The sequence below is a fragment of the Anoplopoma fimbria genome, chromosome 15, assembly GCF_027596085.1.
Source record: "Anoplopoma fimbria isolate UVic2021 breed Golden Eagle Sablefish chromosome 15, Afim_UVic_2022, whole genome shotgun sequence".
In the NCBI taxonomy this organism is placed as follows: domain Eukaryota; kingdom Metazoa; phylum Chordata; class Actinopteri; order Perciformes; family Anoplopomatidae; genus Anoplopoma; species Anoplopoma fimbria.
The window spans coordinates 354,127-372,191 of NC_072463.1; the positions used below are offsets into that span (position 1 = coordinate 354,127).

The 18,065-nt window shown below is 42.0% G+C and overlaps 1 protein-coding gene across 1 annotated transcript in view; it reads left to right on the forward strand.

Moving 5' to 3' along the window:
• The window catches only part of kiaa0586 (KIAA0586 ortholog), a 33,900-nt gene that overhangs the window by 9,097 nt on the left and 6,738 nt on the right, over positions 1 to 18,065 (forward strand). Inside the window, 10 exon segments of the mRNA XM_054614370.1 lie at positions 8,216 to 8,384; positions 8,562 to 9,136; positions 9,714 to 9,786; positions 10,189 to 10,332; positions 10,428 to 10,599; positions 10,675 to 10,848; positions 12,600 to 12,748; positions 16,558 to 16,686; positions 17,187 to 17,374; positions 17,472 to 17,596. Of these exon segments, the coding sequence (XP_054470345.1) occupies positions 8,216 to 8,384; positions 8,562 to 9,136; positions 9,714 to 9,786; positions 10,189 to 10,332; positions 10,428 to 10,599; positions 10,675 to 10,848; positions 12,600 to 12,748; positions 16,558 to 16,686; positions 17,187 to 17,374; positions 17,472 to 17,596 (1,898 nt within the window).

Genomic DNA, 18,065 nt, shown 5'->3' on the forward strand with positions numbered 1-18,065 from the left:
CGGAGGAGGACCCACCGGAGGAGGACCCACCGGAGGAGGACCCACCGCAGGAGGACCCAACAACTCAAGCCGGAGGAGGGGCCGCCCAGCCTGCTGCCTCAGACGCTGCTGGGCGGCCCCTCCTCCTCCTCCTCCTCCTCCTCCTCCTCCTCCTCGCAGCTGGAGGAGCAGCAGCGGGGCCTGCGGGAGGCGTGGAGCAGCGGCCCCCCCCCCCCGCGCAGGTGCGGGACGCGCTGCTGACGCTGTCCGCGTGCACGCCGTTCCACGTGCGCTGCAGGAAGGACCACGCGCTGCTCGGCCGCGTGCTCGCCTTCGACGCCGCGTGCACGGCGGGTCAGCAGCACGAGCTCAGGGTCTTCATAGAGTACCCGAGTGGATCCGGGACCGTGTTCTCCAGCGCGGACGGGGCCGCCAGGCACATGCAGCGGGACTGCGGCAGGGACAGCGGCAGGGACAGCGGCAGGGACAGCGGCAGGGACAGCGGCAGGGACAGGGACAGGGCCCCGGCCTCCGGGTTCCGCTACCTGGAGTACGAGAGGAAGCCCGGCTCCGGGGACTGGCGGCTGCTGGGGGACCTGCTCCCGGAGCCGCTCCGGTTCTTTAAGGAGGGGGTGGGGGGCCATGCTGCCGCTGCCGCACGCCGCGCCGCTGCCGCCCGGCCGCGCTCTGGCGGGCGGCAGCGTGAGGAAGAGGAGAGCCTCCCCGGAGCCGGACTCCTCGGAGGAGCAGCAGAGGCAGTGGACCAGCAGCCAGACCGAGGCCCTCAGACTGTCTGCGGGCTGTCTGCGGGCCCGTCCCCCTCCTCCCGGTGTCTCCGGTGCTCCTCCCGGTGTCTCCGGTGCTCCTCCCGGTGTCCCCGGTGCTCCTCCCGGTGTCTCCGGTGCTCCTCCCGGTGTCCCCGGTGGTGCTCCTCCCGGTGTCCCCGGTGCTCCTCCCGGTGTCTCCGGTGCTCCCCCGGTGTCCCCGGTGCTCCCGGGCTCTCCCCCCGGAGTCCTCCGCTCCTGTGCAGAACGGACAGTCCCCGATGTCGCTCGGGAACGCGCACTCCCCCAGCAAGGACCGGGACTCGGTCCAGTCCTCCGCGTCCTCCTGCAGACTCAGCAGCGGCCCGGTGTCCCCGGTGCTCCTCCCGGTGTCCCCGGTGTCCTCCGGGTCCGCACAGAGAGGCCTCGGGGTGCCCGCCTCCCCCGTGGCCTCCAGCGGGCCTCTGTGCTGCACGCTGTGCCTGGAGCGGCTGGAGGACACGCACTTCGTCCAGTGTCCCTCAGTCCACAGCCACAAGTTCTGCTTCCCCTGCTCCAGAGACAGCATCACGGCGCAGGGCTGCTCCGGGAGCTGTTCGGCTCCTCCGGGGAGCTGTTCTGCCCCAGCGGGGACCAGTGCCCACTGCTCGGCTCCAACGTGCCCTGGGCCTTCATGCAGGGGGAGATAGCCACCATCCTGGCAGGAGACGTGAAGGTAAAGAAGGAGAGAGACCCGTGAGGAGGAGGAGGAGGAGGAGGAGCCGTCTGTCTGTCAGTGGAGAGAAATCAATCAACACGGATTCAAAAGGTGAAACTACAGAAACATCCTAAAATATAATACGGAAGATAAAAGAATCAAATAGATGATTATTTCAATGTTTATTCATACATGTATCTCCTTGATCATGAAGACTTTATAAACAAGTCAAGCTGCTGAAATGATGACACAGTAAACTGAGGCTTAACTTCTTCATTACAGACCATTTAAAGACGTTAAAAGAGAGAAACAATGTAGTCCGTCACGTTTCCTTTATCAGCATCATGAACATTTATTTCTCTGGTTTTGTCCGTTTGTCTTTGTAGATTTCTCCTAAGTTCAGTTTCCATTAAAAAAAAGTCACATTTTCATATTGAAACATAGCATAAGATATTCATCAGATGAATTCATCAACATAAAACACTTTGGTTGAATGTTCAGAAGTAACATGAACCATAAACCATCATAAATCTGTTCATGAATGGTTTGAACCAGAACATTTGATCATTTAAAATAAAGTTCATTCTGAATCTAAACTATGAATCAGGATGAAAATCATCTTTAATGACGACGTTGGTTCTTTTTTTATCACAGTGAGTAAATCTATTAGTTTATTCTAGTTTATGTAAATAAAATAATTATGAGTTAATTATTTAAAAATAAGATTATAGAAATACGGAGTCATTTAGTTTTAAGTTTAATTTCATTTCCTGCACAATGTCTTTAAAAGGAGCGCCGGTATTTCCAACTGTCCTTAAACTAAGCAGCTAGATGAATCTCATCTTATCAGACTGATGAGATAAAGAGTTTCCTCTCACGTCATCACATCGTTTCCAGGAAACGGATACAAAAACACCAAATCAAGTTTTTATTTCTAAGAGAAGATCCACGTTTATTTAAAACAAGTTGAATCACTTTTACAAATCGGCTTTAAAAAGGTTTGAGGAGGAAGAAAAGATTGAAGGATGTAAACAGACGAGGTCACTGAGGTCGTGAATATACGATATTCTGCGTTTACTTTATCACATTAAACTCTAAAATGAAATAGAGGCTATTAAAACATGTAGGAAGATAAAGTTAATGGTTTTAAAGGATCCTGTTCAAATGTTTAGGGACCTCTCGTAATAATAATAATAATTAATCAGCAGAGATTTTGTTGATTTATTAATTTTGAAGAAATGTTTTGACGTTCGGCTCTAATCTGGATTTTTCCTTTGATATCTGATATTCAACAGAATAAATGCAGATAAATCGTTAATTATGGTCTTCATGGATTCTTCTTTCAAAATAAAACACACGGCTTCACTTAATAATGAACTAGTTACTGAGAAAATGATCATCAGTGAGATAATTAGACTGATGCAGAGAGACTTTATTCCAAATGAAATCAAACTCAAACTAATAGAAAGTATTGATAAAGAAGCTAACTTGTTGTCGTTGATCCATCATGGATATTAAAACGTGATTTGTAGACGAAACATTGGATGTAAAATGACGTATCGACGGCGTACGGTGATAGTCTCTCCACTGACAGACGGACGTCATGGACTCGTTATGAAGGTGGAACATATAAATATTCTACATGTGGATGTTTCAGAAACGGAGTGGGCGTGATTGTGTCGTGGTGACGGAGGTGATGTTGTGTTTGAACAGACAGACAGAGAGTGAGACAGCTCTCAGACTTCATCATCACACCGTCCGTTTATTAAATCACCTGTTTGTAAAACAATTTTTATTTTTTATACAAGTTTTTAACAATTTATTTGATTTTTTTATGAATCTTTTGTGACTTTTAATTTTTATTTTTTTATGTAATTTATTTTTGTTAATTTAAAAGCTTTTGTTTTTTATTTTCTTACTGCAATAACTTTGTCAGCCTAACCCTGATATTCTTTTAACATGTAAGACTGTGTTTTTATTATTATTTATTATTTATAAAAAACGATGAACAGATGGAACTCATTTGATCTTGTAACGTGCCTTGGAGCTCAGTCCGTTGTAATAAATCCATTGGTATGAACCTTTTCAGTGACATGTCACTTCTCTTTCTTTCTGACTCGTGGCGCTGAACTTTATTTTGTAATCTTGGGAGACTTTCCAAAGAACTTCAACATGTTGAATTCTGGGTAAATGTGTGTAAACTAAAGCATGAAAACATTTATTTATTTATTGTTTACGTCATCTGAAGAGGAAATCGAGTTACGGATCATTGTTATAGATATTAGAAAACATTAACGATATAATGTTTATTACTATACGAAGAGTTAACGTTAAAGTCTGGAGAGTTTACGTTAAAGTCTGGAGAGTTTACGTTAAAGTCTGGAGAGTTTACGTTAAAGTCTGGAGAGTTAACGTTAAAGTCTGAAGAGTTAACGTTAAAGTCTGAACAGTTAACGTTAAAGTCTGGAGAGTTTACGTTAAAGTCTGGAGAGTTTACGTTAAAGTCTGGAGAGTTAACGTTAAAGTCTGAAGAGTTTACGTTAAAGTCTGAAGAGTTAACGTTAAAGTCTGGAGAGTTTACGTTAAAGTCTGGAGAGTTTACGTTAAAGTCTGAAGAGTTAACGTTAAAGTCTGGAGAGTTTACGTTAAAGTCTGGAGAGTTAAAGTCTGAAGAGTTTACGTTAAAGTCTGGAGAGTTTACGTTAAAGTCTGAAGAGTTAACGTTAAAGTCTGGAGAGTTTACGTTAAAGTCTGGAGAGTTTACGTTAAAGTCTGGAGAGTTTACGTTAAAGTCTGGAGAGTTAACGTTAAAGTCTGAAGAGTTTACGTTAAAGTCTGAAGAGTTAACGTTAAAGTCTGGAGAGTTTACGTTAAAGTCTGGAGAGTTTACGTTAAAGTCTGAAGAGTTAACGTTAAAGTCTGGAGAGTTTACGTTAAAGTCTGGAGAGTTAAAGTCTGAAGAGTTTACGTTAAAGTCTGGAGAGTTTACGTTAAAGTCTGAAGAGTTTACGTTAAAGTCTGAAGAGTTTACGTTAAAGTCTGGAAGAGTTTACGTTAAAGTCTGGAGAGTTTACGTTAAAGTCTGGAGAGTTAACGTTAAAGTCTGGAGAGTTTACGTTAAAGTCTGAAGAGTTAACGTTAAAGTCTGGAGAGTTAACGTTAAAGTCTGGAGAGTTAAAGTCTGAAAGTCTGGAGAGTTAAAGTCTGGAGAGTTTACGTTAAAGTCTGGAGAGTTTACGTTAAAGTCTGGAGAGTTAACGTTAAAGTCTGGAGAGTTTACGTTAAAGTCTGAAGAGTTAACGTTAAAGTCTGGAGAGTTAACGTTAAAGTCTGGAGAGTTTACGTTAAAGTCTGGAGAGTTTACGTTAAAGTCTGGAGAGTTTACGTTAAAGTCTGAAGAGTTAACGTTAAAGTCTGGAGAGTTAACGTTAAAGTCTGGAGAGTTAAAGTCTGAAGAGTTTACGTTAAAGTCTGGAGAGTTTACGTTAAAGTCTGAAGAGTTTACGTTAAAGTCTGGAGAGTTTACGTTAAAGTCTGGAGAGTTTACGTTAAAGTCTGAAGAGTTAACGTTAAAGTCTGAAGAGTTTACGTTAAAGTCTGAAGAGTTTACGTTAAAGTCTGGAGAGTTTACGTTAAAGTCTGGAGAGTTAAAGTCTGAAGAGTTAACGTTAAAGTCGTTAAAGAGAGTATCGGTAGAAGTGCTAGTAGTATCAATAGTAGATAATAGTAGTTGTAGTAATATCAGTATCAATAGTAGTAGTGTCAGCAGTAGTATCAGTAGTAGTATCAGTAGTAGTATCAGTAGTAGTATCAGCAGTAGTATCAGTAGTAGTGTCAGTAGTAGTGTCAGCAGTAGTGTCAGTAGTAGTGTCAGTAGTAGTATCAGCAGTAGTATCAGCAGTAGTATCAGTAGTAGTATCAGTAGTAGTGTCAGTAGTAGTATCAGTAGTAGTGTCAGCAGTAGTATCAGTAGTAGTGTCAGTAGTAGTATTCGTAGTAGTTTTAGTAGTAGTATCAGCAGTAGTATCAGTAGTAGTGTCAGTAGTAGTTTAGTAGTAGTAGTGTCAGTGTCAGTAGTGTCAGCAGTAGTATCAGTAGTAGTGTCAGTAGTAGTATCAGTAGTAGTGTCAGTAGTAGTATCAGCAGTAGTGTCAGTAGTAGTGTCAGTAGTAGTTTTAGTAGTAGTGTCAGCAGTAGTATCAGTAGTAGTGTCAGTAGTAGTATTCGTAGTAGTTTTAGTAGTAGTATCAGCAGTAGTATCAGTAGTAGTGTCAGTAGTAGTGTCAGTCAGTAGTAGTGTCAGTAGTAGTATCAGTAGTAGTGTCAGCAGTAGTATCAGTAGTAGTGTCAGTAGTAGTATCAGTAGTAGTGTCAGTAGTAGCATTAGCAGTAGTACTCTCACAGTAGTTTTGTTTTTTGCTGCATTGCAGATATTATTTCTTTGAGCAACAACAAAAAGTGTGTGTGTGTATATATGTGTGTGTGTGAGGACAGTGATGGTTAAGGTGCCCTTGACTCAGTGCAGCAGCTCACAGTGTGCATGCTAATACACACACACACACACACACACACACACACACACACACACACACACACACACACATACAGTCGGTCCGTTGTGGGGACTCCGGGTGGTTTCTAAGGAGACGTGTGTGTGTGTGGCAGCTGAGCAGAGAGAGAGAGGTAAAGTGAGGTCGAGGATGAATGGAGTCTTCATTAACTGCAGTTTCTCACTGACTCAGATTAACTGATAGACGAAAACAGTAGTATATAACGTACTGTAGTATATAACGTACTGTAGTATATAACGTACTGTAGTACATAATGTACTGTAGTATATAATGTACTGTAGTATATAACGTACTGTAGTATATAACGTACTGTAGTATATAACGTACTGTAGTATATAACGTACTGTAGTATATAATGTACTGTAGTATATAACGTACTGTAGTATATAACGTACTGTAGTACATAACGTACTGTAGTATATAATGTACTGTAGTATATAACGTACTGTAGTATATAACGTACTGTAGTATATAACGTACTGTAGTATATAACGTACTGTAGTATATAATGTACTGTAGTATATAACGTACTGTAGTATATAACGTACTGTAGTATATAACGTACTGTAGTATATAACGTACTGTAGTATATAACATACTGTAGTATATAACGTACTGTGGTACATAACGTACTGTGGTACATAATGTACTACAGTACAATGTGCTCTATGACAGTAATTATCTGATAATTATCTTATTCCTCCTCTTCCTCTTATTCCTCTTCCTCCTCCTCTTATTCCTCCTCTTCCTCCTCCTCCTCCTCTTATTCCTCCTCCTCTTATTCCTCCTCTTATTCCTCCTCCTCCTCGGTTGCCGTGCAGCGATGCTGCGGTTACCATGGTGACAACCCTCCTGGTTGAAAGCATCATTATTGAGGAATGTCTGGAGGAAACGTGACGATGTGAATCGATCCTTCAATAATCAATAATCAATAAATACATAATGATTGCGATTAAACATGAGACCCTGCAGGTGAAGAGGTCAGAGGTCAGCTGTGTCGTTCCCCCCCTCATCGGCTCACAGCCTCGTCTCCGTTTATAGGTGATGATGTCATCACTACCAAGGATCCTTCAGTCTATGACATCACCAACGTGTTTCAGAGAGGGAGAGAATATGTTGCTCATAGTTTAGCTTAGCATTCTGCTAACCTCAGGAGGATCAACTGGCTCATCTCCTGTTACCAGAGTAGCACCAAAGCATGGTGGAATTAGCATGCTAGCTAGTCGACGTTCTGCTGACTGAGGAGACTGAAGCTGAACTCTCCTCCACTCGAACTGAAACACTTCATGAATATTCATCTTCTGTCAGGAACTATTGATACGAAAAAGAGAGGAGGAAACAAGAGGAGGAGGAAAGGAAAAGAGAGGAGGAAACGAGGAGGAAAGGAAAAGAGAGGAGGAGGGAATGAAAAGAGGAGGAAACAAGAGGAGGAGGGAAGGACAGGAGAGGAGGAAACAAGAGGAGGAAAGGAAACGAGAGGAGGAGGAAACGAGAGGAGAGCCTCTTTTCCCCTCCTCCTCTCTCTCTCCTCTCTGTGAATGAAAGCTTCTCTCCTCCATCAGCATCGCTGCTCTCTGTCGCCATGGGAAACCACTAACGTGTTGCCTAGCAACAGCAGCAGAGACGGACAACGTCTGCAGCAGCTGTGTGAGAGAGTTTCTGAGCTGCTGAGAGGTTATAGTGGCGGCCATTTTGTCTCACCCATCTCACACACACAGTAACACACGCACTAACACACACACACATGGTGGTGTCCTCTGGTTGACTCCAGAGGCAGCAGACTGTAGACAGACTCAGTAATGACAGACGGACGCCAATAATTCCTGCTGTGTGTTAGTGTGTGTGTGTGTGTGTGTGTGTGTGTGTGTGTGTGTGTGTGTGTGTGTGTGTGTGTGTGTGTGTGTGTGTGTTAGTGTGTGTGTGTTAATGTGTGTGTTGATTGTCACCCTTCAGTCTGGATGTTTTACCTGTGTGATGTCAGAGACTAAATAATATATATATATATATATTATTTAGTCTACAAAAGGTCAACTGTACAATATTGTCACATCACACAGGTAAAACATCCATATACATATATATCTATACATATATATATATATGTATAGATATATATAGTATAATAGTACTCTGACTCCTCTGTCAGCTCTTACTCTGCTCTGAACTCTGTTGTTCTTTGTTGGTATTATCTTTTTTTATTTTAGAGTTGACCAGTATCACAAAGGTTCCTCTGTCGTCTCCACGGCAACCCAGAAACCAGCAGGAAGTCACCTGCAGGTTTCGGCCAATCACAGACAGGGGACGGTGAGGAGAGCCAATGAGACGCTGAGGGAGACGGGACGTTTGAAGACTGAGAGGAACATGCTACTGATGGTGAGGAGTAGAACACAGTAGAACACAGTATAACACAGTAGAACACAGTAGAGTACAGTAGAACACAGTAGAACACAGTAGAGTACAGTAGAACACAGTATAACACAGTAGAACACAGTAGAACACAGTAAAGGACTCTCCTGTCTAAAGTCTGAATCACTTTCTGTCATCCAACAGCCAGAAGCTTCTCTGAAGACCACATCTGGACCAGACCACCACCAGTCCCAACAAACCCACTCCCAGTCCAAAGAATCCAAGTCCCAGTCCCAACAAACCCAGTCCCATCAAGTTATTTTCCAACCAAACCTGTCCCACCAATCCCAGTCCCACCAATCCCAGTCCCAACAGTCCCAGTCCCAGTCCCAACAATCCAAGACCCAGTCCCAACAGACTGATTCCCAACAAACCCACTCCCAGTCCCGTCAAGTTTTTTTCCAACCAAACCAGTCCCACCAATCCCAGTCCCAACAGTCCAAGTCCCAACAGACTGATTCCCAACAAACCCACTTCCAGTCCCATCAAGGTTCTTTCCAATCAATCCGCTCCCAACAACTTCAGGCCCAGTCCCAGCAGTCCCAGTCTGTACTGGTCCAGAGGAAACCTTTGGTTTCGTCCTCGTTGGAGGAGGCGGGTTTGGTTCTCCGTCAGGTTCGGAGACAGAAGAAGATTCTGGAGGAGAACCTGGAGGCTCTGCTGAGAGCCAGAACCGGAGAGGTTCTGCACTGCCAGCTGGACGCACTGGCTGCTAATAGGTAGCTAATGCTAGCTTACTGTCTGCTAACTGATGGCTAATGCTAGTTTACTGTCCGCTTACTGATAGCTAATGCTAGCTTACTGTCTGCTAACTGATGGCTAATGCTAGCTTACTGTCTGCTAACTGATGGCTAATGCTAGTTTACTGTCCGCTTACTGATAGCTAATGCTAGCTTACTGTCTGCTAACTGATGGCTAATGCTAGTTTACTGTCCGCTTACTGATAGCTAATGCTAGCTTACTGTCTGCTAACTGGTGGCTAATGCTAGTTTACTGTCTGCTAACTGATGGCTAACATTAACACATACCGTGTGCTAACTGAATGTGTGCTAAGGGGAGGCCTAGGTAATGCTAAGGTAATAAAACCTAAAATGTATTATCAGGTAGCTAAGTGCTATCTTTACCTCCTCTATGGAAGCTTCTATAGTAAATTAAATATTCATACGGTAAATAGAAAACAAATAGCTATGTAGTTTGTGAGATAATGAATAAATAATCTACCAACATTAAACACCACAGAAGAAACAGTCTGTCTAGCAGGAGACTCAGTTAATTTGTGTCCTCTGTCCTCTGAAGAGACTGGACCGAGGAGGTCCGGGTCAAGAAGACGGTGGACGCCTGGATCAACACATTAACCAATGACATCCAGGTGAGCTCAGGGGACAGGGCGTCGCTCAACGGCTCATTAATATTCACATTTAGGTTTATTGTGTTTGAATGAATGACGTCATTATGACCATGAGGTCAGCTGACGTAGTATAAAGAGTGACAGAGTCCACGTAGGGAGGAGGTCTGAGTGGATTCAACAAACACAGGACCTTCACCCAGAAGACCGCTGTTAGTGTCCCCAGTGAAGACAAGTCAACGATGACCTTTGAACTTAAAGGTTTAACATGGCGTCACATGGTCATAAGGACACAACAGACTTTTTAAATTCACTACAGCTCAACGAGAGAGATTTAAATACTAAATATATACAGAGAGATTTATATAAATATTATATATATTCTTCTTGATCGCTTTCATTCGTCTCCTCCTCTTCCTCCTCCAGGCTGTGATGTCCTCAGAGGAGGCTGCGATGACATCACAGCAGAGGGCTGCTGGGAGCTCCGCCCACACGGGTCGGGGGAGGCCAGTGAGCGTGCTCAGAGGAACAGGAAGTGAGCCTGCGGCGGGAAGAGGAAGCAGAAGACCGGTCAGTCTGTCTCTCTGATCCATTGATCTGATTGGTTAGTTCACTGACGTACAGGTGAGGACTCACTGCTGTGATTTCACTGTTTCCGGCTGCAGGGGGCGGAGCCTGACTCGGCCACAGGTGAGTCGTACCTGACTCGTCTGTACGGCAGAGCTCCGTATGAAGGTCTGAGACGGACCCTGAAGAAGAGTCCGTACCTGCGCTTCAACTCTCCTGCCTCTCCGCTCAGCAGGAAGCCCCGCCCCCGGCTGGTGGAGAGCGTCACAGGTGGGACTGTCGTTACGGATAAAGTTTTATTGAATGTAAACCATGTTTCTACTGAGCTCCCTGTGTCTCCCTCAGGTGTGAAGGTGAAGTCCTGTAAGACTCAGACGTGTTTGGCTCCTCCCCTCACTCCGTCACCTGGACGACCTCAGCATCATGACATCAGCTCCTCCCACCTGACCTCTGGTGACCCCGGTGACCTCCCAGTGACCCCTGCAGACAGATGCTCTGTTCCCATGGCGATCCCACTGGGTCAGTAAACTAACGAACGTCTGCCTCCATTGGTTAGTTATCGAGTGTTAATGTGTGACTTTGTGTTTTGAAGGATTACTTTGTCCTCAGCAGTACTATACTATACTTTACTATACTTTACTATACTATACTTTACTATACTATACTTTACTATACTATACTTTACTATACTTTACTATACTATACTTTACTATACTATACTTTACTATACTATACTTTACTATACTATACTATACTTTACTATACTATACTATACTTTACTATACTATACTTTACTATACTTTACTATACTATACTTTACTATACTTTACTATACTATACTATACTTTACTATACTATACTTTACTATACTATACTATACTATACTATACTTTACTATACTTTACTATACTATACTTTACTATACTTACTATACTATACTATACTTTACTATACTATACTTTACTATACTATACTTTACTATACTTTACTATACTATACTTTACTATACTTTACTATACTATACTTTACTATACTTTACTATACTTTACTATACTATACTTTACTATACTATACTTTACTATACTTTACTATACTTTACTATACTATACTTTACTATACTATACTTTACTATACTTTATATACTATACTTTACTATACTATTCTATACTTTACTATACTATTCTATACTATACTATACTATACTATACTATACTATACTATACTTTACTATACTTTACTATACTATTCTATACTTTACTATACTATACTATACTATACTTTACTATACTATACTTTACTATACTATACTATACTATACTTTACTATACTATTTTACTATACTATACTTACTATACTATACTATACTATACTTTACTATACTATACTTTACTATACTTTACCTTACTATACTATACTTTACTATACTTTACTATACTATTCTATACTTTACTATACTATACTTTACTATACTATACTTTACTATACTTTACTATACTTTACTTTACTATACTATACTTTACTATACTATACTTTACTATACTATACTTTACTATACTATACTATACTTTACTATTCTATACTTTACTATATACTATACTTTACTATACTATACTATACTATACTTTACTTTACTATACTATACTTTACTATACTATACTTTACTATACTATACTATACTTTACTATACTATACTATACTATACTATACTTTACTATACTTTACTATACTATACTTTACTATACTTTACTATACTATACTTTACTATACTATACTATACTTTATTTTACTTTACTATACTTTACCTTACTTTACTTTAATATACTTTACTTTACTATACTATACCTTACCTACCTTTACTTTACTTTAATATACTTTACCTTACTTTACTTTAATATAACTTACTTTACTATGCTTTACTGTGCTTTACTATGCTTTACTTTACTTTACAATACTATACTATACTCTACTTTACTATACTTTACTATACACTTTAATATACTTTACCTTACTTTACTTTAATATACTTTACTTTAATATACTTTACCTTACTTTACTTTAATATACTTTACTTTAATATACTTTACCTTACTTTACTTTAATATACTTTACTTTACCTACAAACACATATCTACCGTGTCTTCTGTCCCTTTAATGAAGTTTAACAATCCCACATAAATAAAAACCTTAAAATAATAAACCGTCGTTAAATAAAAGTAACTTTAATGAAAAGTGAAGAATTAAAAACTTTGGAGATGAACGTTCCCCTTCAGGTCGTCCCAGGATGGACTCTTCTTCCAGGTGTCTCGCTGAGCGTCAACAGGAAGTGACATCACCAACCGCAGCTCCTCCCACATGTAGCGTGGTGGCCGTGGACGACGGAGCGTCTGACCTACGATCACAGGTGGGTCTGATTCCTCAGGTGAGTGTAGAAATGATGAAGAGAGACAAACGTCTGAGCGTCTTCCTGTTGACCATGAAACTCCCATGATGCTTCACTCTCCGCGGTCTGCTCATAAATCTCTCACACACACGTTCTCTTTCACAAATCCAGCTCTCTAGTGTCCGATAGGGGGCATATCTGGATGCACTAGGTAACAAGAGCTCAGTGGTGGCTGGATTTTCATTTTTAAAAGATGGTAATAGGAGTTTACCAGGGAGCCCTGGACAATGCTGGGTTTTCAAAGTAAAAGACCCCAGAAGACAACGGTAGTTTATCAGACAGAGCTGAAGTCATGGAATCAAGTTATTATATATAATATATACAGTGTGTATATATTTAATATATATATATACACACAGTGTGTATATGTATATATATATATATATATATATATATATATAATTCAATTAAATTCAGTTTATTTTGTATAGCCCAGAATCACAAATTACAAATTTGCCTCAGAGGGCTTTACAATCTGAACACATGAGACATCCTCTGTCCTTAGACCCTCACATCCTCTGTCCTTAGACCCTCACATCCTCTGTCCTTACACCCTCACCTCCTCTGTCCTTAGACCCTCACCTCCTCTGTCCTTAGGCCCTCACATCCTCTGTCCTTACACCCTCACATCCTCTGTCCTTAGACCCTCACATCCTCTGTCCTTAGACCCTCACATCCTCTGTCCTTACACCCTCACATCCTCTGTCCTTAGACCCTCACATCCTCTGTCCTTACACCCTCACATCCTCTGTCCTTAGACCCTCACATCCTCTGTCCTTAGACCCTCACATCTTCTGTCCTTAGACCCTCACGTCCTCTGTCCTTACACCCTCACATCCTCTGTCCTTAGACCCTCACATCCTCTGTCCTTAGACCCTCACGTCCTCACGTCCTCTGTCCTTACACCCTCACATCCTCTGTCCTTAGACCCTCACATCCTCTGTCCTTAGACCCTCACATCCTCTGTCCTTAGACCCTCACATCCTCTGTCCTTAGACCCTCACATCCTCTGTCCTTCCCTCACATCGGCACAGGAAAAACTCCCTTCCCTCACATCAGCAAAAAAACCCCTTAACAGGGAGAAAAAAGGAAGAAACCTCTGGGAGAACGACAGAGGAGGGATCCTTCTCCCAGGATGGACAGAAGTCAATAGATGTCATGTGACCAGAATGAACAGCATAACAGAGATACAACACATTCAATGTATATGACATAAATGATTCATATAATGAGAGTAGTAAGCAGAGTAATGAAGGAAACATTAAGACTACTGATAAAAGCAGCAATGACTATAGTGGAATTATAATTATGAAATAAGGAATAGTAATAGTAATGTGACTAATAATAATAATCAAAGTAGCAGTGGGTGTCAGCCGGGTCACAGCAGGAGGCACAACCACGGTCCAGGGACCACAATGGTTCGTGGAAACCTGCGAGGTGAGAAAGCAAAAGGGTTTCAGGGTAGAAGCAAAGCTAATAAGCGTAATAGTACAGGCAATAATAATAGTAATGTGACTAATAATGATAGTGGTAGTAGTAGTGGGTGTCAGCAGGGCCTCAGCAGGTGGCACGATGACAGTCCAAATATAACCCAGATTCCTGGGAACCTGCCAGGCGAGAAAGCACAAGGACTCCGGGAAGAAGCAAAATCAGTAATGTGCATAAATAAGAGATTAATACATAAAGAGGGAGTGAGAGAAGAGGAGAGAGGAGCTCAGTGTATCCTAGGTAGTCCCCCGGCTGTCTAGGCATATAGCAGCATATCTAGGGGCTGGACCAAGGAACCTGAACCTGAACCCTGAACCAGCCCTAACTATAAACCTGAACCAGTCCTAACTATAAACCTGAACCAGTCCTAACTATAGACCTGAACCAGCCCTAACTATAAACCTGAACCAGCCCTAACTATAAACCTGAACCAGTCCTAACTATAAACCTGAACCAGCCCTAACCTATAAACCTGACCTGAACCAGTCCTAACTATAAACCTGAACCAGTCCTAACTATAAACCTGAACCAGCCCTAACTATAGACCTGAACCAGTCCTAACTATAACCTGAACCAGTCCTAACCCTGAACCAGTCCTAACTATAAACCTGAACCAGTCCTAACTATAAACCTGAACCAGTCCTAACTATAAACCTGAACCAGTCCTAACTATAAACCTGAACCAGTCCTAACTATAACCTGAACCAGTCCTAACTATAAACCTGAACCAGTCCTAACTATAGACCTGAACCAGTCCTAACCTATAGTCCTACCTGAACCAGTCCTAACTATAAACCTGAACCAGTCCTAACTATAGACCTGAACCAGTCCTAACTATAAACCTGAACCAGTCCTAACTATAGACCTGAACCAGTCCTAACTATAAACCTGAACCAGTCCTAACTATAGACCTGAACCAGTCCTAACTATAGACCTGAACCAGTCCTAACTATAAACCTGAACCCTGAACCAGTCCTAACTATAAACCTGAACCAGTCCTAACTATAAACCTGAACCAGTCCTAACTATAGACCTGAACCAGTCCTAACTATAGACCTGAACCAGTCCTAACTATAAACCTGAACCAGTCCTAACTATAGACCTGAACCAGTCCTAACTATAAGCGCTATCAGAAAGGAAGGTCTTAAGCCTGCTCTTAGTGGTGAGTGTGTCGGCCCCCCGGACTGAAACTGGAACCTGGTTCCACAGAAGAGGAGCCTGATAACTGAAGGCTCTGGCTCCCATCCTACTTTTACATACTCTAGGAAGCACAAGTAACCCTGCATTGATGGAGCGCAGCTCTCTAGTTGGGTAATATGGAACTATAAGTTCCTTAAGATAAGACGGTGCCTGGCCAGTTAGAGCTTTGTAGGTAAGTAAAATAATTTTAAATTCTATTCTTGATTTAACAGGGAGCCAGTGCAGAGAAGCTAATACTGGAGTAATATGATCTCTTTTCTTAGTTTCTGTTAGAACACGTGCTGCAGCATTCTGGATCAACTGTAGAGATTTAAGAGTCTTATTAGAGCAGCCTGATAATAAGGAGTTACAGTAATCTAGTCTAGAGGGAACAAATGCATGAACTAGTTTTTCTGCTTTGAGACAGAAAGTGACTGATTTAAATGTTACGTAGATGAAAATTAGCTACAGCATTATCAGATAGACATCAAGTGTAGAAACTTTTGCCTGATGGCGTACACTCTGGTAGTAAAAATGTAAAGGTTATTAGATAATGTTCTGATAAAAGAGAGTTCTGTTGAGAGACAATTACATTTTCTACTTCAATACCATAAACCAGAACAAGGTGGAGGGTTAAAACAGTGAGTGGGTTCATGTACACACTGACAGAAGCCAATAGAATCTAATAATGAACTAAACGCAGTACTAAGGCTATCATTATACACATCCACATGAATATTAAAATCACCTACAATAATAACTTTATCTGTTTTGAGGACTAAACTAGATAAAAACTCTGAGAATTCAGATATGAATTCAGAATACAGACCTGGTGCACGGTACACTATAACAAAGAGAACTGACTGTAATGCTTTCCCGCGTGTATATATTTAATATATATACACACTGTATGTATAAATATATACATACAGTGTGTATGTGTATATATATTCTATAATCACTGTAGCTGCAGTGACAGGTGAACACTTCTCTCATCTTAGATTGACCATCAGCTGAAGAACCAAAACATTTGACTCAACTGGTTTTAAAGAAAAACCCTTTTATTCTTTATGAGAGAGACTCCAGGAGGTCAAAGGTCACAGGTGGTTTTGTGTTCACAGAAGGCAAAGCCGCTGGATGTCACTCCTCCTCCTCCTCTTGACATCAGTGAGAGAAAAAGTGAAGAAGAGGAGGACCAAGAGGACGTCTTCCCTGGAACTGACTTCCTGTCTGTTGCTGATGTCGTCCAGGTCATCTTCATCTCCTCTTCATCATCTCTTTCTCTTCATTTACTCCTCCTCCTCTTCCTCCTTTTCTTCTCCTCCTCCTGTGAACCAGCTGTAGTCCTACAGCTCCTCCTGCTGGACACAAACTGAACTCCTCATCCAAACTGAATATTGATTCGGGTCAATAGCTTTAAATTAATAAATGAAAATCTTTATATTTTTATTGGATATTTTGTGAATCTTTTGCATCATAAAAGATGAAACACATGAGACTAAGAATCTGTGTCTGTTTGTCATGGATGTTCATGACAAATATTTTATTAAAATTATATTATAAATAAACGTTAATTAGAAAACAGATTTAGTGACTTGAGTATTAAATAAAGTGACATCACACTTCAGAGATAAAGTTAAATGAAAGATGATTTACTCATAAAAATAAGAATAAATAAGAATATCACAACTATTCACTGGATCATAGATCTATAAATGAATTGATCTCATTGTATTGATTCTGTCTCCAGCAGGAGGAGCTGAGCTGTGAAGGTGAGGTGGAGGTGCAGCTGGATGGAGGTCCGTCTCCTCCTCCGGTCCTGTATCAGGGTCCAGTCTTCCCTCCACAGACCAGATCTGTCCTCCCCACCCAGGACCAGGCCTCAGTCCTGGATCTCAACCTGCAGAGAGACGTCCTCGAGACCCGGCTGGTGGAATGGTGAGGAACCCATCTGAACCGGTCTGAACTGTACTGGACTGAACCGGTCTGATCTGTTCTGAACTGGTCTGGTCTGGTCTGTCTTTGTTGTGTTCAGGGTGGAGCAGCAGCTGATGTCCCGGATGATCTCAGAGATATACCGCCCCCCTCCCTCTGACCCCGCCCAGAACCACTACACTGACCAATCACAGTCTGAGAAGCAGAGCGCCGCCTCAGACATCGGTGAGCCGACAGGCTGACGGACCAATCAGAGCAGAGTTCTCGTGTTGGTGCTTTCTGATTGGTCCGACGGTCTGATGTCATTTAGTCTGATGAAGTGATGTAACGATAAACCCTGCTGTCAGATTTAGTCTGACGGTGTAGTTGTTGTTGTTTGTTGTGACGGTGTTGTTGTTGTCATGTGTTCTGACAGTGTTGTTGTTGTTGTGTGTTCTGACAGTGTTGTTGTTGTTGTGTGTTCTAACGGTGTTGTTGTTGTCATGTGTTCTGACGGTGTTGTTGTTGTCATATGTTCTGACGGTGTTGTTGTGTGTTCTAACGGTGTTGTTGTTGTGTTGTGTGTTCTGACGGTGTTGTTGTTGTGTTGTGTGTTCTGACGGTGTTGTTGTTGTGTTGTGTGTTCTGACGGTGTTGTTGTTGTGTTGTGTGTTCTGACGGTGTTGTTGTCATGTGTTCTGACAGTGTTGTTGTC